Here is a 23,341-nt window from a genome sequence, read left to right as displayed (position 1 = left end):
GACATTAGAGTTCTCCGTGCTCGGTGTTCTTTCTTTAAGAGCAACCGAGCCGTCTCTCCCCTGAGCTGGGGTTCGCGGTTCAATATAGCCGAGGCACAGGAGACGGAAGCCGTTTCTCCGGTGCACTCGCCGAGCCGGCACTTCTTCGGATCTGGCGGAGGACGAGGCATCTCTTGTTTCTGCGGGTTTAGAGAGCGCCACCTCGGGATGTTCCTCTCGCGACGCAAAAGCGTAAGATGAGCTGCTCGGGGCGGTGACGAATGCTGTCTTCCGTCTAAAGCTCGACTGGCCGCAGGAACAAGAGAATCCCAAACACTCAAAATTAGACGACAGATATCTGTCGGGTGGCCAAGGGGAGGAGCCCAAAAGTCTGGCTTTCTCCTTTTTTGAGGACCTCCAAGCCGAGATTTCTCGGTCATGGCAGAGACCTCATTCCTCCCGTGTTTTCATGCCGCCAACGTCGATTTATTCGACTATTGTCGGCGTGAGACCACGAGGGTACACGATGGTGCCCCGTGTGGAAAAGACACTGGCAAGTTATCTCTCCCCTGGGACATAGTCATCCTTGAAAAAGCCTTCTCTCCCTACCAAGCCTTGCAGGGTTACATCTGCGCTGGTGGGGAAGGCTTTTCAGGCAGCCGGTCAGGCTGGTGCTGCCCTGCACACCATGGCGGTTCTGCAGGCATACCAGGCTGACCTGCTGCATGACGTGAGCACTGACGGGGTGATAGATGAAACGGCGTTCTCAGAACTACGCCGGGCCACAGATTTGTCTCTCCGTGCGACCAAGCAGACCGGGACCATCAGGGACCGGGACCGGGACCATGCGTTCCTCCTTGATGCCCCGATCTCGCCTTCTGGACTGTTTGGTGATGCGGTTAATACCGTAGTCACCAGGTTCCGGGAGTCGAGACGCCACGAGGAGGCTTTCGTGAGGTATCTCCCCGTCGTGCTCAAGCGTCTGGAGTGTCGGCCACCCACTCCGGACCAGGCCACACAGTCTCGGGTGGGTCCGGTCTACCTGAGACGTGAGATCGTCAGGCAGAGTGTGGCGAATCGCGCCCCCCCCTCAAAGAGGCAGGGGAGCAGCCCACCCTGCCCCTCAGGCCACCTCGGGGAGGCCGGACCTGAGGCAGTCCATCTCCTCTAAAAAGAAGAGATCCTGAGATGAGTGTGCACGGGACTGTGGGGGTGTGCCCCCCAGGGAGGGGTGCTCAAAATTCCAAGAGAAATTAGAGGCTCCTCTTCGGCACCCTCACAGGGCCGCTTTGCAATCTCCGTTTCTGGGATTGGCGGTCTCAAAAATGCTAAATGTTCGGTTGTCTCCTGCCATGATTCAGGACGCCGAATGTCTGGCATCCCCCCAACTAGAGGTGGTGTCAACACTGATACCCCTTTCAGAGAAGCTGGCAGCGTGGAAACTACTGCCAGGTATCTCTCCATGGGTAGAAAGAACTATTGCCAAAGGCTACAGAATTCAATTTGCATATCGCCCTCCGCGTTTCAACGGAGTGGTCTCCACTTCCAACCGGAGCGAGCACATCTGTTGACACAAGAATTACAAGCTCTGCTGTACAAAGGGGCCATAGAACGTGTTCCCCATCAGACAGAATGTCGGGCTATTACAGCCGGTAATTTCTAGTTCCCAAGAAGGATGGGGGGTTGCGTTCAATTCTAGATCTTCGCGGAATGAACCGCTACTTAAAGACACACAAGTTCAAAATGTTGACAATGAAGATGATTGTGTCTCAAATTCAGTGTCACGACTGGTTCATGACGATCGATCTCAAAGACGCATACTTTCACAAAGAGATCTTACCACAACACAGGAAATTCCTGAGGTTCGATTTCGGGGCGAAGCTTACCAGTATCGGGTTCTTCCATTCGGCCTAGCCTTGTCACCCCGCACATACACAAAGTGCATGGAGGCAGCTCTGGCTCCTCTGCGACTCCAGGGCATCCGCATTTTGAATTACATAGACGACTGGCTGATTTTAGCTCAGTCTCGGGAGCTAGCGCTTCGACATCGGGATGTCGTCCTAGTTCATCTCGAGTCTCTCGGGTTAAGACTCAACGTCAAAAAGAGCGTTCTTTCCCCTACACAGAATACAACGTATCTGGGGGTTATATGGGACTCGATCGCAATGCAGACTTGCTGTCCAGACAAGCTGTGATGAACGGGGAATGGAAACTCCACCCCGAGATAGTCAGACAAATCTGGGAAAGATTTTACGAAGCAGAAGTGGACCTCTTTGCTACACAGGAGACAGTACAATGTCCCCTCTACTTCTCTCTGAGTCATCCAGCTCCCCTGGGTCTGGACGCTATGGCCCATGCGTGGCCCAGACTAAGTCTTTACACATATCCTCCGATAGCTCTGCTCCCGGGAGTCCTAGCGAAGGTCCGTCAACAGGGGTATCGCCTCTTATTGATAGCTCCCCGTTGGCCAACCAGAATTTGGTTTTCGGACCTAATATCCCTCCTCGACGACACGCCATGGGCGATCCCAGTCAGGAGAGATCTTTTGTCTCAGGCACAGGGGACAGTGTTTCATCCCCATCCCGAGCTGTGGAACCTCCATGTCTGGCCCCTGAAGGGCACCAGCTGAGAGGTTCAGGGCTTCCGCCCGATGTAATAGAGACTATTTTAAGTGCTAGGGCTCCCTCCACTAGAAGGAGCTACACCCTTAGATGTCGCGTTTTTGAAAGATGGTGCATGGTACACCATGCAGACCCAATTCACTGCCAGATTGTTTCAGTGCTGGAGTTTCTGCAAGAGAAACTGTCCTCAGGGACAAGCCCCGGTACTCTCAGGGTTTATGTGGCCGCTATTTCGGCTTGCCATGCCCTGATTGATGGGGTTTCTGTGGGAAAACACCCTTTAGTCGCCCGCTTTATTCGTGGAGTGAGGCGGCTAATGCCTCCTTCTAGACGGACTATTCCGTCATGGGACTTAGCAATATTGCTCGAGGGTCTGGTTAGCGCCCCTTTTGAACCTATGGAGTCAGCACCTATCAGGCTTCTGACCTTTAAGATGTTTTTTCTAATGGCAATCACCTCTCTTAAGAGAATTGGAGATTTGCAGGCGACCTCCTGCTTAATTTTTGCCCCTGGGATGGTCAAAGCTATTCTGCATCCTCACCCGAGTTATCTTCCTAAAGTTCCGTTCTCCACCATGCATCCGGTTGTTCTTGAGGCCTTCTGTCCTCCGCTGTTCACGACGTCGGAGCAGGAACGATTACACCTACTGTGTCCAGTACGTGCTCTTCAGAATTACATCCACCGCACTAGCCAGTGGCGTAAATCAGAGCAGCTTTTCAAATGTTATGGGAGCCGCAACAAAGGGGCGGCTGCCACCAGGCAAACAATGTCACATTGGGTAAGGGATGCTATTGCTCTGGCCTATGAGGCGCGCGGTCAAACTTCACCTCTGGGTATCAGAGCTCATTCAACAAGAGGGGTTTCATCTTCTATGGCCTTAGCAAGAGGTGTCCCCTTGCAGCAAGTGTGTGATGCGGCGGGCTGGTCCTCTCCGCACACATTTGTCAGATTTTATAGTCTGGATGTCCACGCTACTCCAGGCTCACAAGTCCTGGAGTCTACATCACAGAGTCACGTCTGATGCCTTCTCTTGGCTTGTGCACACATACCACACAACCTTGGGAGGTCCAGACACCTCCAGTGCGGCGGCGTTGGTATTGTCGTTCCCATAGCGTTTGAAACGCAGCATCGAGTGTAGCTTTTGATAGGGAACGTCTCGGGTTACTTGGCTGTAACCCTGTTCCCCGAAAAAGCGGGAACAAGATGCTGTGCCTCAATGCCGCACTGTAGGCGTGCCGGACAAACATGAAGCTAAATATGTAAAATCACTAGTCAAAATGTGTTAAAGAAGTAGTTACCTTCAAAATTTGCCCCCATTGACTTTCCATAGATATAAAGATTACTATGGCCAATTTTAAAGTGAACTACTTCTTTAATTTGAATTAGTTGCACTCATATATAAATATTTTAAATATGTGCCTGTAATACAAATTGAAATATTTGTCTGAATTTCATGCTGTTTCTTTTTTCAAAATCGTAAACTTTCTTTCCAGGTTTAAATTATACTCAAATCTTTTAATGTGGTCACCAACGTTTGGACCTTTTTGTATATTTTTTCGATGTTTTCTATAAATTATTTTCATTTCCCTTTTGTTAACCCAAAGACAACGTAGGAGGAGAAAGATCTGATTAAAGAGACAGTTCTGTATCGTGACAGGCAAGTGGGGCTAACTGTGATGGTTAGGGGAGGGCTGGCTCTATGAAGCACTTTCATATTGCTCTGTTGATGAGAGAGAATGTGTGTCGAATGAGTGAGCACGAGAGAGAGAGAGACACTGAGAGAACAAGAGGGAAACAGAGCGACAGAAAAGAAAGTGCAGGGACATCACCGTAACAGCCATGCGAGAGCATAGCGGAGAGCTCACCGAATGATAATCGAGAGAGAGAGAGAGAGAGAGAGAGAGAGAGAGAGAGAGAGAGAAAGAAAGAGAGCGAGAGAGAGACAGAGAGAAAAGGTTTAATTAATTCATGCAGGAAGGGAGGGATTGTATCTGTCGCTGAGTGTGCTGGTACCAGCTCTGCCTGAGCTCTGTTGCTGTAGCGTATTGTTTGTGAGCCTGTAACAGCACTTAGACCAGCGAGAAGCCCCATCAGAGGTAGGATATGATGTCCATCTTTCCTTCTCTCTTACACACACACACACACACACACACTCTGTTGCGATTTGTCCATGTGTGGTTGTTCATAGGGTACCGATAAGTGGTGTCTGCCGATCCTGTGTTTTCTGTTTTTTATCTTTACGGTCTCATCTCTATAATTGTATCTGTCATACTGTAACACTGTAAGCATGCCATCAGCTCTGTCGCTATGACGGGCAACATGCGCATTGATCTCCAGCTTTAACCTCTGAACCTAAATTGATTGGTACACTTTGTCTATTTTTATTTTGTCTGAGCACAAGATCTTTGGAACAAAAGCTTTGTTATTGTGCGGTCTCAATTGTTTATTCAGCATTCTTGCAGGAGGTGATTTAGGTGTTTCCTGCATCGCAGACCTGATGTGTGGAAGATGCATGTTGTGGTCGTTGTAGCCAACACTTTCTTAGTCTGCCGGGTCAGAGATGAGTGCAGATACCGTAGTGTTTATACTTCACACCTTTTAGTGAGTTGACTTAGCATCTGCTCACTCAGCACATACTTTAAAAAAATTTATAGTATATTACAATGCAATGTAAGTCGCTTTTGATAATGGCGTCTGCAAAATGCATAAATGTAAATCTGTGATACTTCGAATTCACGTCTAAATAAACACATATGTTATAATTTACCCAGGAATCGAACCCTTGATCTTCATAGGGTCTCGACAAAACCCGAGAAGCAGGAACAACATGGATAGTACGTTGTGTTTCTTAAGCTGCCTCAAGGATGCAATATACATTGTGTCTGTTTGGAGAGGCCAAGCTGAATGTTTGTGTACGTTTGTAGTGTTTTCCTACACAGTAATTTTAAAAACACTCTACATGGAGTAAAGTAAAGATTGCTCATGAGAGACCACTCAAGGTCAAAACAACAGGCAGAGATTGAGTACCTTAATGGACACCATGATAAAGAAGAGTTTAACTCAGAGATCATAGTGTTTTCTTTTGGCTTGTGTCTCATCTTTGCTATTCTACTCTTAGGTAGATGGATATTTGACTCTCTGTTAGAGAAGCACTGTCATTTCTCCTAATGTCTGTACAGGAAGCACACTTTGAGAGGGACAAATTTGAGAGTTGTGCAAGAGGGAATGTTCTTGTAAACAAATAGAAAGTAAAGTACGGTTGTTATTAAGAATACAGATAGCACACATTCTAGTACAAAATCATACCTTTAAATGGCATGAATACCAAGCACTGTTTTTGTCGATTACTATACTGTCATTCCTTTAAAAAAGTTGAAAAAAGCGATATTTAGTTTAGACATCATTATGTTCGTTTTATTGCCCATTATTTATTATTTATATATGTATATTTCTTTACTATACCCAGTATATAAATATGTCATTATTAATGTATTAAATTAATGGTTTAATTTAGAAGTTGTTTGTTTTATTATTATTACTTTACATAATCATGCAACATTACTTTATAATATTATTTACATGTGTCAGAAATATTTGAGTATTATTAGAATATTATTAGTATTATTAGAAATGTTCTTCACATGTTCTTCACGGACTGAAAGCTTGCAACTCCAAAACTGCCGGTTTAAAAATTTAACATTGTGTTCTCAAAGTTGACAAGCTCTTTTTATACTTTTTATTGGTTAAATATTTGGGAAACCCATGGACAAACATAAATGGTGACCAATAGTAATGATTTATGAAAAAAAACTAATAATGAAAAATTGAGATACAGAGTTCAGTCTGACAGCGATGATATCTAGAGTGCAAATAGTTCCATAAACTTATTTTCTACTTCATTGTTGAAAAATTCAATGATAGCAGTTGTCTTGTTATTCATCAGCTGATGATGTTCAGTACACAACTGGATTGAAGGGCAGTAGGTTTCTTTTAGCTGGGAATCAGAGCAGGTCTTGCCTGGCTTTTCCATGTCATTGCATTTCAATTTTGAACCAAACCCTCCTGTTGCCATGGCATCCAACCCCACTGTAAATACTCTACGGATTTTTTGAGTATGTTGGCCCCTGAGGGGGGGGGGTGTTCGATGGGTTGAGAGTTACTTAAGGAACGGTATAAGTGGCAATAATTTGTCTTACATTCCACAACATGTGCAAGCAATTCAATACTGTTCTCATTTTTATGTATGGATATTTTTAAAAGCATGGAAACAATCGGGTGTTGCATGATAGCATTTGGAGTATTTTACAATATGCTTGTCTTAAAGGGAAAGTTCACCCAAAACTAAAAAACCATCACCCTCGAGTTGTTCCAAGGAAGACAGAATTTTAATTTGGGGTAAACTGTTCCTTTAACGTGATGTGGTTTCATTTACAATTTCCAATACAAAAAGCAATAAAACTAACTAGTATATTTCATAACTTTTTTATAACAGCAAATATGTGTTGAAAAACACTTAAACCAACCTTTCCGATATCTTTCTTCTTTTTACTCAAATTATAAAGAAGTAATTGCCTTAAATAAGTGGAGATTTGTGTTTTAAGGGTGATTGCTTGATTCCAGCAGTGCATGTCCGTTGCTTTCCTCATATTGTTTTGCCAGCTATTACATTGTTTCGCACCATTAAGGGTATTATGCTAAATCTCTGCATTTTTCAATCGCATACTGTACTAAGGTACAAGTGGTAAAATGCAGCTGTAAGTAATTACATTTGCGAACATCAGAAAGGCTGTTTTGTGGTACACCGCTATTAGAGTCATTGCGTAGTGTTTCACATGGGAGAAGAAAACTCTAAAAAGCATGTTGTTTAAGTTTATTAAAAAGGCTCAGCAACAGAGAAGCGAACACTGTATTCTTTCGGAAATGTCGCCTTAGTGCTATTGGCTGCTTTTTATACTATTATATGCTACACTACTTTTGTTTCCATAAAATAAATGAGGAAAAACTCATCTTTACCCAAACTTTACTCTTTACTCTTAATCAGACAGCAGCGTGCACAGAGACACACATTCATTCAATAACCTTGATAAATCAATCAAATTCTATTTTATGCTTATATTGTATGTTTAAAATGTGCAAGATATTTATTTGACTATTTACCTTTGTTGTTAGCATTGCTGCCTACAGTGCAGGGCTCATTGCCGGCTCTCAGTTCGAATCCTGCACGGAGTGGGCTGCTTAAATTGAACAATTTTATTGGTAACACTGAGACTGCGTACTGTTTTTGACTACTTTCAACTAAGTGAGCTGCTGAGTGTGTTTTCTGGCACTGTGAGTAGCCCATGCCATTTATTTAAGAAAATCCAGAACAATACAATAAACTTTTATTTTATAACAGCATTTGCACAGATGTTGACAGAAAACAATCTGATTTATTTCATTTTCAGCATTATTTTCAAACAACGAGTAGCGTTAGAAAAATGTTTAGTTGTTATTTATTTACTAAATAATCATTTTCAGATCCCGTCTCCTTCCTTCCTTTTATGGATCTTTGTTATAGTTGTGCCGAAACCCCGGAGGAAGGAAGGAGGCGGGAACCGGCCAACATAAAAAAACTTTTAATTAATAACTATAAACGTAAAAAAACAGACCTGGTCCTCTCTCACTGACGGTCCGGTCCCTCGTCAACTTATGCTCCCGATCTCCTCTGTGATACAAGACCGGTGCGCATACAGCTGACGCTTGTTATCACTCACGCACCAGCCTTAAATCCCGTCTCTCTTTTCCTGCCTACCTCACTACAGATGGGATCAACAGAGCCTGGACAAGGAGTTGTGCCGCATGCTCAATGAGATAGGGTCGAACCTTTCTAAAGTTGAATAAGGCATTTGCATGTGATCATTGAAGGACAGCTGTTCATCAAATATGACTCAGAGGTTCCTAGGTGTTTTGGAAGGAGTGATTGTGATATTGCCAAGTTGGATGGTGAGATTGTGTCGCACCGCGGGGTGTGCCGGAAATAGGAGTAGTTCTGTCTTGGTTCAGCTGGAGGTGATGGTCTTTCATCCAAGCCGAGATGTCTTCTAGGCAGGCTGTAATGCGAGCTGCTACAGTGGTATCGTCTGGGTGAAAGGAGAGGTAAATCTGGGTTTCATCAGCATCACAGTGATAGGAGAAGCCGTGTGCCAGTAGGATGGGTTGTGAGGATGTTGTGTAGATGGAAAAAGCAGCGGTCCAAGCACTGATCCCTGAGGGACCCCAGTGATCATGTGGTGAGCAGTGGACAGCGAGCCCTACCATGACACCTTGAAGGATCTGCCAGAGAGGTAGGATTGGAATCAGTGTAGAGGAGTGCCTGAGATTCCAAAAGATGACAGGGCTGACAGCAGTATCTGGTGATTGACAGTGTCGAACTCTGCAGATAGGTCTAGCAGAATCAGGAACGAGGACTTAGACTTCGCCTTGGCTAGCCGCAGTGCTTCTGTGACCAATAGCAGTGCAGTCTGAGTGAAGTGGTTTGTTTTGAAGCCAGACTGCTTGTCATCCAGTAGTTTATTCTGGGAACGGTAGTCAGATAACTGGTTGAAAACTGTCCTTTCAAGTGTTTGTGCAATAAATGGGAGGAGAGAGACAGCTCTGTAACTATCGGTAGTAGAGGGGTCCAATGTGGGTTTCTTAAGTAGGGGCGTGACCTGGGCCTTTTTGAATGTGGATGGAAAAGTGCCGGTGAGCAGGGAGTTGTTGATGATGTGTGTGAGTGCAGGTGTGAGTGTGCTGGGGGAGATGGGAGGGAATCGGGTCAAGGGGACAGGTGGTGGCGGGTGGCTGGAGAGAAGTCTGTTGACTTCAGTGTCAGTCAGTGGGGCGAAAGAGGAGAGTTCAATGTTTGAAGTGAGGGTATTGTGTACCAAGGTCTGAGGTGTTGAGAGTTTTTTGCTGATGTATGATGATTTTTCAGTAGTTCCTCAGCAGTCAAAGATTAAATGGGTGGGGGAGGAGGGGGGGAAGAAGAGAGTTGAATGTCTTTAGAAGCTGCCGAGTGTTAGATGTGTTGCTCATATTGGTGGTATATAAAGATGTACTAGCTATGGTAACACTAGCAGACAAAGAGAAGAGTAGTTACTGGTAGTCCCATGGGTCATCAGGATTCTTGGTCTTGCGCCATTTCCTTTTAGCAGCCCTGAGTGTAATCTGTTGTTCACAGAGGATGTCAGACAACCAAGGGTAGGAGGGGGGGGGGGGGGCGCGGGCTGGTCTGGAGGACAGAGGTTATCTAGACAGGATGTGAGTGTTGAGCATAAGGTGTCGGTGGCAGTGTCAACATCTAGAGATGCACATTTGGAGGGAAGAGAGAATATCACTTTAGCAGAGAGGGTACTAGGGGAGAGTGAGCGTAGGTTCCTTCTGAAATAAACTGTAAATGATGAAGAAGTGGTTAGAAATGTGAAGAGGTGTGACTCTAAAATGTTATCTGTGGTGCAGATACAGGTGTAGATGACATCAAACTGGCTTCCTGATCTGTGTGTACCGGCTGTGGCTAAGCGTCAGGTCGAACGAGGCAGTAAGGGTGTGGAAGTCAGAAGCATAGGGTTTCTCCAGGTGGATGTTGAAGTCCCCAAAGACTACAAGAGGGCTGCTATCCTCAGGGAATGATGAGAGCAGAACATCAAGCTCTTCAATGAAGTTGTGAAGAGGACCTGGGGGGCGGTAAACTACAAACTGCAAAACTATAATGTCTAGCAGGAACGAGCGATTAACGCAAACTTAATGTGACTTCAGTAACATAGTACCCAACGGAAGAAAAACGCTAACACCTTAGCACTCAGTTAATGAGTAGATTAAATAAACAAGCACAAATAATCTTAATTTACAACAGGCAACAGCTGAAAAATTTAACTAACAACAGTCAACAGTCTAGGGAACAGCTAAAACAGAGTAAATAGCAGACTTACGCACTACGACTTCTATTGATAAATCGCTTCTCGTGTTTTATTGATATTACTTGGAATGCAATATTTTTTTTATTTATCTGTTGTTGCGTATGTAGTGTGATTTAAAACATTTCAGTTTCAGTAATTATGACTACTGTTGAATTCATATAATAGTCAGTTTTTATTCCAAAGATTTTTTATTAAAAGCACAATATGTAGTTTTAACAGCTAAATGTGTACAAAAGTGTTGCTTGATAGAGCAGCGTGGAATGATGTAAGTTGTAAAGTCTTCATCTACACTGCCGATAGAAATAATTCCAACAAGATAAAATGAAGTTTTATTAGTGTTTCGTTAAAACAAGCATTCACTAAACATTCATCCGTTCATCCATTTTGAACCTGTGTGTCAAATTTTCTAATGTTTTTATAATTCATGACGTGTACTGATGAAAATGATATAAGTGCTTACACTTTAGACGTACTTTAGTACGTAATCCGACCCCACCACTACACCTTACTGGAGCGTAGTAGTCTGTGATTAAAACCTACTTTGTATTATGTTGTACGGCTATAAAAGACTTGGAATGCACCTGTTCATAATGATTTGATTCTGTTTTTGGTGTGTTTTAATAAATACCTGTGGCTGATTTCTATTTGCTTGTTGCATGTTTTCTAATGGTCAGAAGGTGGGTAGGTTTTGGGTAGGAGTGGGGTTAAGTGATATAACATATATATTATTTTATATATAAATTCAAATAATATGTATATATAATTTTTTTGGTTTTCAGTGCAAAGAACTGAGCAACTCATTTTCACCCCTAAAGGAGGCAAAGCGTGACATTGATATGCATTTTCGAGTGGACCAGCGTGTTTATTACATGGTTTGGTATGATCTTTGGGGTCACAGGGGGCTGGTTTTCATTAAATAAATTATACAAAATTGGACATAGAACCCAATATAGGTGTCAGTCTTTTGTAAAATATTCTTGAGCTGATGCACAGCGCCACAGATAAGTACATTTCTTAATGCTGTCGTGAAATGACCAAGTGGAAAAACATTAGTGTGCGTCAAGTGTGAGTTTAGAAGCTTCTAGATCTGGATAATTTCAATGACTCATTTGGTAACAAACTCAGTGTTGTGTCATTACGGTATATTTCCTATGCTTCAAGTTCTTTTCTGTTGCATACATTTCACCAAACTTCCAGTGTAACATGAAGTAAACATTAATGAATAGAATATGATCTTTATGGACAATGTATAGCCATTCAATATTTTTTGTGTGCTTTGTGTTGGAGAAGACAGAAAATTTGAGAATTAAACAGGAGTCTGCACACACTGTTTTATTCAAAGCTCAACTGTAGATCATTTAGGTTTCTGATGATCACAAACATCTGTCTGCTTTTTCTCTACACCTCTTTTTTGCGAAGTGTGATTCCATCGTTTGTCTCTTTTCATCACACTGAAACTGTTATGTAGCATACACATTACAAAGGTACAAAAAATAATCACACAGTCTTACAAATCTGATGAAAGCCTTTTTACATGTTACACTACATGGTAGACAGAAATATACTTACTCAACCCATCTGTGCTACTTAGATTTTAATAATGAATCCTGTTGAAAGGAGAAAGTATGGGGTTATATGTAAATAGAAAGTGGCAAAAATTCTACATAAAACAGAGATTCATCAATGCGTTTCTTAAGGGGAAGTGAGAGAGGATGAGCGGTAGAGAAGAGGATGTAATATAGATGGCTACAGAGGAAGAGATGTGAGGGAATGTTATAAATACTACCTGGACGGAGCATAATGGAGTGTCAGTCGGAGACAGAGGGGTAAATGGAATCCGGTAGGCTACATGCATTTCTTCGCGGCTAGAAAGAGAATAATGAGGCTGATACTGTGTAATGGGCCTGGGAGGCGATATAACTCTTGGTAAGATCAGATTTCACAGAACAAAACTCTTGCTGGACAACATGTTATGTGTCCCAGTTTAGATCCTGCTACAGTCTGTTCTGCAGGAAGTGACCTGAGAACTATGGCCTGTAAGTCAAGAGAGAAAGAACAGTTTTATATCATAATCCTGTAAAGGACTATTCTGAAATGTGCTGGGTTTGCTGTGAGGAGATAGGAATCATTGGGCTAGATAGAAATAGCTCCTTCTAAGGTAATAAGAAACGTCTTTATACACCGCAGAAGACACCGTATATTAAGTTTCTATCAGATCCACCGAAACATTACATACAGCTCCTTTAACTGACCCCATGTCATTCCAAACCTTTATGACTTACTGCAGAAAAGATTCTGAAGAATAATTGGTAATCAAAAAACATTGGTCCACATTGCCTCTCCATTCCATTGACAAAAAAACACTCCTTTCTCAAGATGTCGTTTTGTATTCCACAGACAAACGGTTTTGAACCACCTGAGGATGAATCAACAATGGCAGATTTATCCCGTTAAGTGTAATAGAAAATCAGTTTCTCCCTTTTAAGCATCAGATGTTTTTTCGAGAAGATGGGTGGAGATATAAATCTCGATTGTTTCTCATATCCTCAACCCCAGTATTGTCAAAGCAGCATTAGGCTCTGAATCATGCTATGAAGCATCACTGATATCATCATCCATTTTGTGGGAATAGAGTGAATGACAAATTCACATTGCTTTTTTCATTTTTGTACTGTATTTGGTGTTGTGGCTGCAATTCGTGTTGATGTGTGTTTTTACTGTGGACATAAACAAATATCCTCATGTGTACACACACACACACATATAACTGCCCTCAGTTCATCATCTTGCTGCACACTTATGACGTCACGTTGCCAGGCAACTGTGTGAGCAAACAGAATCCCTCTCTGTGCAGAGGGGAGGCCCCATCCTGTTGACCAGCACGTGGCTGGAGCCCATTAACACACACACATTTGCACAATACAGCCATTAACGTTGTCTCTTGATCTTTCCTCCTTACAATGTCCACATGGCCTTAACTGCCCTATTAGTGTATTCTGTCCTTGACACTAATAATGTTCGACTGTATAGCTTACATTGTTAAGGCGGGACAGTGGAGAAAAATACTATGAGTTATAAAGGAGACCTACACTGGAAAGAAAAGGGTGTTTTTAAACCGTTAGGGAGGAAGAGATGGGAGTATGTGAGACATAAACAGTGATTTGAAGATGTACATTTCCATCAACCAGTGATGTCATTAACATATCAGCAGATGACGGTTATGTATCATAATATCTGTTCTCCTTTTTTCTTTATCATTTCACCTTGAACGTGCATCCTGTTTTGTTGACTTTTGCATCTGAGCACAGCACATCACGTTTCTTGAGGCCAGAGCTGGCGGACTCAACTTCACATTGAGTCCAAGCAGCAGGAAATTATAACACCTCGATAAAAACACTTCGATTTTTTTCAACCTGTCAGTTTGAGGCACCACATGCAGATACCGTGATGTCATCCTCTTAACAAGACCCAAAAGAGCTACTTCTGCCTACTGTAGATGTACATATAAATATAAATCAGTAAATATTTCAAAAAAATTTTAGATGTGAAATGAACATCTGTATTATGATTGTAGTGGTCATAAAAAGAAAATGTTCAAAAGATTGGCACAAACTCTATTGAACCTCCTAGCAGAAATCTGGAGCTGATCTGCAGAAATAAGATATTTTTATTTCACACACTCTCCAAACCTGAACTTTTTTGTTGAGTTATGAATTCACTTGTGAAATAGGATTCATTTTAGAAGCTGGCAGATGTAGTTCCCTCTAGAACAAAAGTGTTTCAATCAAACATTATATGATTTTTAATTCTGTGCTGATTTAGCAGTGCCTTAGCACAGTTATGACAATATCTTCTTAAAATCCGTGTCTAAACCCGGCGTGACGCAACACGACAAAAGACATTAGAAACGCTTTAGAATCCATTATAATTTAAAATTTTGTCCACACTAAGCACATTAAGAACAAACAGGTTGTCAAGTCGCGTCGCGCCTGTCGTATCCGGTGTAGACACGGTGTAAGACTTGGCCCAGCTCTTGTGTATTGATATTATATTTGACAAGATGTAAGGAGAGTGTTATTTTGGCAATCAAAAATATTGTTTGTAATTCTGAATGATCACATTGAGCTCTGTGCCATGTTTTATGTTTAATGAGAAAAACAAATGAATTTTAAGTCAAAGAAATTACATTCTTGATATATGAAGTAATGCATCATTTACAGTTGCATTAAATGAGGTAAGGAGAGAATCAATTATGTCTCAAAATTGGTTATTTTGTTAATTGATACGATATACGAAGCTGGTACACGTTAATATATTAATGCTTTATTACTGAATTATTTGACCTTCCATTATTTCCATACTTCCAGATGGGCTCTTGTGATTGCTCATTGTTGAATGAATCATTTAATTATACAAAGATGATAGGAAATCTAATTTTGATCTAAAATGTTCTAATAAGTTTCTTATTTCTTAGCTTTGCTGCTGTTTTATTTAACATTGTGGCGTACATTTTATTAAATGAACTACAGTACATGGTCAAAGAAACAAAATTATTCCTAAACCCATGATTATTTGTTTTATTATTAAAATTATTGGGATCTGAAAACTCCATTTAGATTACTGACTCTGCCCTAGTACATTTTAGACATTATGTTTGTTTTTGGGATGTCTCATGATTAAACTGAACTGAACTGAAGCCAGTTTTTTAATACAGTCAAAATTAACATATCCAAAGTATTTATTATATTGACTTTTATATCGACGATATTTAGAATGTAGTCCACCAATAATGTATAGTTCACTGTGCTCTCTTAACTGTTTTCCATATCAGCATGACTGGGAAATGTGCTGATACATCTCCATAACAACATGGTTCAGTGTGATTCCCTCTATCCAACAAACTTCATCACACAGTTTTCAAACTTTCTCCCTCGCCAAGTCGGCATGCTGTAACTTATGGTAGCCCTATAACCTCCATCGATTTTAGTCTTTTTACTCGTCTCTTCCTCTTCTCATCATACAGTTTTTCATGCTGTGGCTCCTTGTAAAGATTTTCTGTCTGGTTCTTTACTTCCCCTTGGAAGTGCTGGCAAACTACTGTTGATTTTTCTGTCTGCTTAAACTCAAAGGGAATGTCTGGACAGGGAGAGAGCTATGAGACAGAGCATCAGAGAGCCAGAACAGGAGTATTCAGCAGACAGAGACATAGGGACATTGATTGGTGCAGCGTGCTGAGCACAGAAGCAGGCCGAGCCGTGAGTCAGTTTCTGAGTGGCTCTTTGAACTTAGAACTGAATAGAGGAGCTTGGCTATGCTATTTTAACTGGGTTCACTGACCAAACGAAATGCAAATACAGCATTCGAACTTACTGTTTACACCTTGTTCAATTAATTTCAGTTTTATGTTTATAGCCCTTTTCACAATGTTTCATTTTTTGGGAATGTGAATCCTGAGGTAGGGCAGGTGGGGAGATAGAGAATAAGTAGCGTAGCTGCTGTTCATTTACTTATAAAAAAGAGATAATACTGGTATGGGCTCTTCTATTTGATGCTGAAATTGCGGCACAGAAAAAAAGCATTTACAAACTTTTAAGAAGTTTTAGAGAAGCCCATAGGGGGAATTATTTATTCACTGGAAGATGTTGTGTGCTGTACAGATGCTGCATATACAACTAAATCGTATGTCAAAAATATGTTTACACCCTGTCTACATCGGACGCGAAAAAAGACAGAAGACAATAAAATGCATTTTGAACCCATAATTTTACATTTTGTCCACACTGGATGCGGAGCGGTGCGACACAACAATCCCATTAGAACAAGTCGTGTCTCATCGCGCCACGTCCGGTGTAGACACGGTGTTAGCCTACATCAGCGATATCTCCAAAATACCCAAAAAAGCAACATTAATAATTATATTATAATAATAACAATTAAGAATTTTCCACGTGTAACTAAGATAATAAGTAACTAAAAAACACAGTTCGCCTGTTTACTTTTAACTGTTTAATTTTAGCACAGTTTTTGCCTGGTCCAATATGGCGGTGCCATTTATGTCCTGTAAGATTGTGCTGCTTGTTTGGAATCTTGTGTGTATATAGCAGGAAATAAAAACACTTCTACAAGGTCTTCCCTTAGCCCAAGGATCCCAAACTGGAATACGCCAGGTGACAATGTGGGTACCCAAACCATTTTTAGGCAACAAAGTGCGTGTATTCCTCCCAGGCCAAAACATAGCGTCTAAGACCTCTAGCATACAAACAGCACGTATCCAAAGAATGAATACCTGGAAACGTTCCATTTTTTGTCTCAGGTTACTGCATTGTCAGTTGTGTTTTATTAAATTATACCATTTTCTGAGAAGAGTGCATGTATGACATCTCTATTATATATATATATATATATTATAGTCTATAAGCTTAACCCATTCATTCAAGAATCACAACTTTGGACAGGATTTCCTAAATGTTTTTAATTCTCTTAGAGGATGAAAAACAAGATTTGATCTTTTTTACACATCTTTTTTCTACATTTGAATGGGTATATAATGATGTACTATGTGCATATATGCCTTAAAAACATGCACAAGTCTTTTTGGATAGCTGTCCACTGCAGTGACCTTTATGCTTGAAAGGGATAAGTCGATTATGAGACATGACTAATACTGTATTCATATTTCCTCTCCACAGGTCACGTAGGTTGATAGGTCATTGGTTGAACTTGCTGTGATCCTCAGTCTGCACCATTGCAGAGCTCCTCAAATCACAACTCCCTTAACTGGCGTGGCAGAAAACGGCGAGCACTTCACCTTTTCTCTGCCCTCAACCTCTCGCTCCGTGCCGGGGACGCCTTTTTGCCATCTGCTCAAAAGGGGAAGGAATTATGATCATGTCAGACTTCACCATCTCCTTCTCATACCTCACCTGAGGAAAATCATCTTCATCCCCTGTACTCGCCCCAAGCGCTACAACCGGCGACATGGGAGACTGGGAGTGTCTGAGCCCAGCAGAGTTCTCCCAGCTACAGCAGTACAGCGAGTGTGAGTATGAGAGAACTAAAACCTTCATCTCTAAACGTATGCGTAGCTGAGATTAAAGGGTTTCATTGTTGCTTATTCTGGGCAAAAACATCAGACATCAGCTGGTAAGGCAGAAACGAACCTCACACAAACTGGCTGGCTGATTAGAATTGATTTTTGTTAGGTGGTCAAGAATGTGTGGGTGGATTTATCAGTCCATTTGGTTGGTTCTTTGGTTTGATTTTTTGCTGATTGCACCAGTCGATTCGCCCATTTAAGGTGACGTCTTTCTCAGAGTATTATTTGGAGGGATGTTTCAGGACGTGTCAACATTTCGAGATTGAACCTCTGGACTAGAAGCACTGCTGGGAATGTAGGCTATATTGACGTAATCTGTCGATGTACTGCCTCTGCTCTCTGCTTCTCTATTGATTAGCAACGTTTAATGCAGTTATTGATGCAGACCACTTTATAAACTAAACAGGCATATGAGATTTTCAATAGGATATTAAAAAGTGATGCCCTTGCTTATAAATGTACATCATTTTAATTTTACGAGGGAATTGGAGTTTAAAATGTTTGTATTGATTGGATGGGGGAAAAGGTGAAATTTGATGCCAATGCAGGATGAGTTATTCATTGAGCACATATTTATTATAATGTCTTCCAGGAAGTTTGAAACATCAGTTGTTATAGCGCTGACTCTATCAGCCCATATTCATGCTCATGTCAGGAGGAGTTTGCCTCATCTGGTCATTAGAGACCTGTGTGTTTGTCTTTTAACTGCTACGTGAAACCTGAAAGCAACCTCTGTATAGTATATAAATTCAGTTTTTATGCTTTTATTACCAATACATTGAAGCATCTGTTCATATTTTACTAACCCCCTGATGATAGAGTCCAGACATTTATATCAATCCATGCATGAGTTTTCTAATTTAAAAGAGAGAAGAATATGGACCTTTATGGATGTGACAGTTCACTTACTTGCTATGGAAAACTATGCTTCAGAAAATTTAAAGCAGCAATGAAAGAGACAGTTTCTATATATCTCATATTAATCTTGAGTACTTACAGAATAGTATGGCACCCTTCAAATATCCACATCTTTAGTTTGATCACATTTAAAAAAAAGACAGATACAGCTGTATGATTATTTCCGAAAACATGTAACGCGTGTGGCAGGAGAAATAAAGCATGTGCGCACACATTGCAAAGAAAACACAGACATCAGTTTCACTTACCGCATGCGGTTCATGTCCGGCATCTTAGCACTGGGACCACCCCTCCATCTATCAATTTCAAACAATCTCCAAATCCAGCGTTACATAGGGCTCTCTCTCTCTCTCCTGCACACAAGTGAAAGGGAATTGTGCTCATGCTCCTTCTCCCGATCTCCATGGTTGATGCATGGGTGTGTCGCATGCTTTTCTGGGAGAATTGTCCAATAAGGGACTAAGAAAAGTTGTTCCGAAACGATTTTTCATGTTCGAAAAAAACTTTCCGGAACCTGTAGGAACACTGGGGGAGTGTATCGAGCACAGAAAAACTACGTAATATGTCCAACTCGTTTTTTGTCAAGTTGACCATGTTAAGCACGTTTGACACTGTAAAGAAGTCAGAATGCATGACACACCGTTGCACCACCCCTTTAAGAAAGAGTTCAAATGGGTATTTACCAAATATTGACATCTGACCAGTACAGTGAAAAAGTTTTTCATCTGAAATAAAGTATAAAGCGTACATTCAAGTCAAGTATTCAAACAGGATTGAAACTTTGTCATGCTCATAAAAGATCATAACATTTGCATTTATACATATAAGTAGAAGTGAAAGATATTTTTGTCTTATTTAAATTGAAATCAAACTGGATGTGTATAATCTTTGATTCTATTCTAAAAGATACAGATATTTCCATATTCAAACTTGATCTGTGCTTGGTAAAAAATGAGCATTTGGTTATTATTGTGATCCCAAGATAAAATAAAAACAAAGTTAACATAAAAACTCACATCTATTATATCTCATCTCTGCGCTCTTTTAAGTTAATGTTTTAGACTGTGTTTCAATCAGGTTCAGATCTTTATAATATAGGTTGTTCGCAATCACGTGTTTTGTTTGCTGCGTGAGGGCGGCTGGAGGGCAGTAAATTATTTTCCCCATAGGAATTAACTATCACCAACTCAAACTACCTATGTTCAATGACCTGAACAATGACCAGGCAACCTTACTTGCAATAAACACTAGCTTCCGTTAAAAGAACAAGGCCTTATTCAATGGATACAGTGAAACCATTCACCCCATTTAAGGTGATGTCTTAGAAGTCCATTGTAAGGAAACAGCTTAACGGACCGAAACATCAACCACGCAAAATAAATACATTTGCTTATCACGGATATCACATTTACATTTATTCATTTGGCAGACGCTTTTATCCAAAGCAAACATATCAAACATAAACATGCTAACAGAAAAGTTTCATGTTCTCAGTTTGCCGCTGCCTTGAGCCAAGTTGTGCTCGGTTCATCCCAACCGCAGATTCAGGTTGACAGGACACTATTCATTTCCATTTCTCAGTCAATACTCACATTTTCCCCCTTCATGAACATCAACCTTTCCTACACAATAAAAACACCTTTCATGGTTTGATCGATTTGAACAGTCAAAAACGATACAAAACAAAGGTATTTTCAGTTTGTTATTGTGAATTCCTATGGAGAAAATCACTTGCGGCCCTCCATCTGGACTTCAAGCAGTGCCATGACATCATCTCCAAACGATCTATTGTCTATTTAGGTGTTTTTCAATTATAATTAACAAGATTTTCAAAATGTTACTCACAGTTTCATGTCTACAGTGTTACACTGTAAAGAGAAGCCTCTATTGTTGTGCGATTATCTACACCGCCTCACCGCCTTAGTCTTTCCATAATATGAATCCCAAAAAATTTAGAGGTTACCTTAAATTGACCTTAAAATTGCTGTGAAATGTGTTTCCAGATGGAGCATCTTTTATGCCTTGTGAGGTTAATTGGCTTGAGGCATTCATGTAATAAATCTAAATACTCATAAAATCTGGATAATTACTTTTCTTTCGTGGGGTGCGACACCAGGTAACATATTTGATTAAAAAGCCATAGGGAGCTCCGAATAATCATTCACAAGTGCCATCGCCCTGAATTCTGCCAACATGCCATACTTAAGGTATAATGTCTTAAAAAGTAGTACATATATTATATGGAGTCTATTCAGGAAAACTGGACACATTTCCATTAAGAATTCAGCAGGTGAGAGATCTTAGATTAATGCTTCATCTTAGATATGAATTGTCTGGCATATCCGGCTATAGCAGAGATTTCACCATCATTACAATTATTCTTTAGGGACACAATGAAAACAGGGAGGAAAATGCTAAAACTAATTCTGTTTTCTGAATCATGGAGAGTAGTTGGTCTTCAAATAAAAGCTTGTGTATGTTTGCCTCTATAGATTTGATTCAACGGCATTTAGAATCAGTGGAATACACTTGTCATCTTTCTGTAATGAGCTGCTAATTGAAACTCCATTCACAGATCCCCCACTATTAAAACACCCAGACGCATAGGTCTGTTACAGGAATGATGTGTTGTCCACTGCCCACAGAAACCACAAAAAGCTCAGTCTGGTGTCAGGTTTTAAATCAAGTTTCAGTCTTTTACGTTTAACATAGATCAGGGGTGATGAGGGGAAGTGGGTAGGTGTCAAAATACTGTTTTCACACGCCTGTGTCTGACCTCTGACATCATGCTGAGTGTAAAGTATGAATTGTGATCTGAAACTATACAAATATCTCATAAACCTTTGATAATTTATTTATCATTTAAATTATTGGTAAATATAAATAAATACATGTTAATATTTTCTAAATATGTATACATGTACAGTATGTGCGTGTGTTTATAAATACAACATTAATATGAACAATACACAGACATATATTATGTAAACACAAACGTTTATTCTGGATGCGATTAACTCCGATTAATCGTTTGACAGCCCTAGTAATGAAATTCAGCGGAAATTGAAACAGGTCATGTGATTGATAAACATTGCTGGTCAACGGTTGACACAGAAATAATCTCTTTCAAAGCAGGAAGGAGATTAGCATGTGCATGCGAGGAAAGCACCTTGTTCTTTCTGAAAACAGCAGTCAAAAACATAACTCAGAGTCCGTCTATAACAATAAATTCCTGTCTTAGAGAAAACAAAAAGTGAAGCCAGGGGCAGCAGACTCATTTCTCCTGTCCTAATGCTGATAAGCTTTGGTGACATTTTCTGCCGGGCTATTATCCCTGCTTAATTAGCCTATTTTGTCAGATAGCGCCATAGTTCTAATGTTCCTAGTATTAGACACAAAAGGTAAGGCTCTTTTAAAAACATGTTATGGCTAATGATGCATGTAGTTTGAGTTTCAGTACATTTCCGTTAGAAGGAGGATTTCAGGATAAGCTTCACAGACACTTATGAAATACAAACATATTATTTGGTCCATCATCACTTTGCAACAGTAACATACAGTTTGTATGTAATGCTCCTAAATTACATAAAAAGGAATTTGCTTTTTAATTAGCCTAATGAAAAGGATATATTAGAACTTCAGATGTCATGTTTGGAGCTAAAATCACATTTGGTTGACATTAACAAAGTTACAGTTTGCCAATAAAGCATAGTTACAGACTACCATCTGGCATTTTGTTCCTGTAAATCCTGTGCCTAAACATCCTGGATACTTGATTTATTTGATTCAAAGATGCTATTGAAATATGCTGGATCAAATATTTGTTGATTTACGACAATGTTCAAAAGTTAAGTCACATATTCTTAATTTCTATATATTCTCACATTATGCAATACAAGTAAACTCATCCTTGGTTCTGCTCCATCAAATCTCAATGATCTCAGGATAAAATAACTATTAAAAGTATATTTTACCCCAAATTGCTCTCCCTCAAGGCATCCTATTTGTATATGCAATATTCTTTCAGAATAATGCAGTCGGATATGTAATACCACGTATCCTGGGTCTTCCAAGCTGTAGAATGGGAGTGAATGATGGATGAGATTTTGATGCTCCAAAAAGTGCATCCATCGATCGAAAAACTGCTCCACACAGCTCCGTGGGGTTAAGAAAGGTCTTCTGAAGTGAATTGATGCGTTTGTTTAAGAGAAATATCCATATTGACAATTTTATAAACTATAACGTCTAGCCCATTGATGCGGAAATGTCGCAAGTTCCGTTTTTATTTTTTTTTAAATGCTGCGTTAAACACTTTAATTTATGACATATGCTATACATACGGAGCCAGTTTACGTGGAATAACAACTATGGCTGCATCTTTCTGAAAGAAAGTAATTTACAAATAGGATGCCTTGAGGGTGAGCAAAACATGGGGACATTTATATTTTTGGATGACATACCTGTTAATCCCTTTAAGATCCACAAATCAAAGGCTACTAATGGTTCAGAGGTCCAGACTAAAACCGAGAGGGGATCTGGCTTTTCCTGTATAGCTCAAAATAGCTGATGTGTGTCATGAAACTCAGACAGAGACCCAAGTGCAGTCGGCGTTGAGGATCAACAAACTTTTATTAAACAATAAAGCTACAAGTGGGCAAATGGTAAGGAAAAACAATACAAACAGAAAATTTCCCACGAGGGGGGCAAAACTAAAAATCCAGATGACAAATAATATAATCCAAAAAACACGATATAATCCAAACAACACAATATAATCCAAAAACACGATA

The 23,341-nt window shown here is 40.5% G+C and overlaps 1 protein-coding gene across 3 annotated transcripts in view; it reads left to right on the top strand.

Moving 5' to 3' along the window:
* Nucleotides 1-4,435: 4,435 nt before the first annotated feature.
* dgkg (diacylglycerol kinase, gamma) overlaps nt 4,436-23,341 on the top strand; it is a 102,737-nt gene continuing 83,831 nt past the window's right edge. For all 3 annotated transcript variants that reach the window (XM_079463730.1, XM_079463731.1, XM_079463729.1), the window contains exons 1-2: nt 4,436-4,696; nt 17,227-17,576. In XM_079463730.1, the coding sequence (XP_079319856.1) occupies nt 17,516-17,576 (61 nt within the window). In that variant the 5' untranslated portion in view covers nt 4,436-4,696; nt 17,227-17,515. The remainder of the gene's footprint in view (nt 4,697-17,226; nt 17,577-23,341) is intronic.

This window comes from Barbatula barbatula, assembly GCF_947034865.1.
Source record: "Barbatula barbatula genome assembly, chromosome: 9".
NCBI classification, from domain to species: domain Eukaryota; kingdom Metazoa; phylum Chordata; class Actinopteri; order Cypriniformes; family Nemacheilidae; genus Barbatula; species Barbatula barbatula.
Note: the sequence above shows the minus strand (reverse complement) of the source record. Positions and strands in the feature narration are given on the sequence as shown.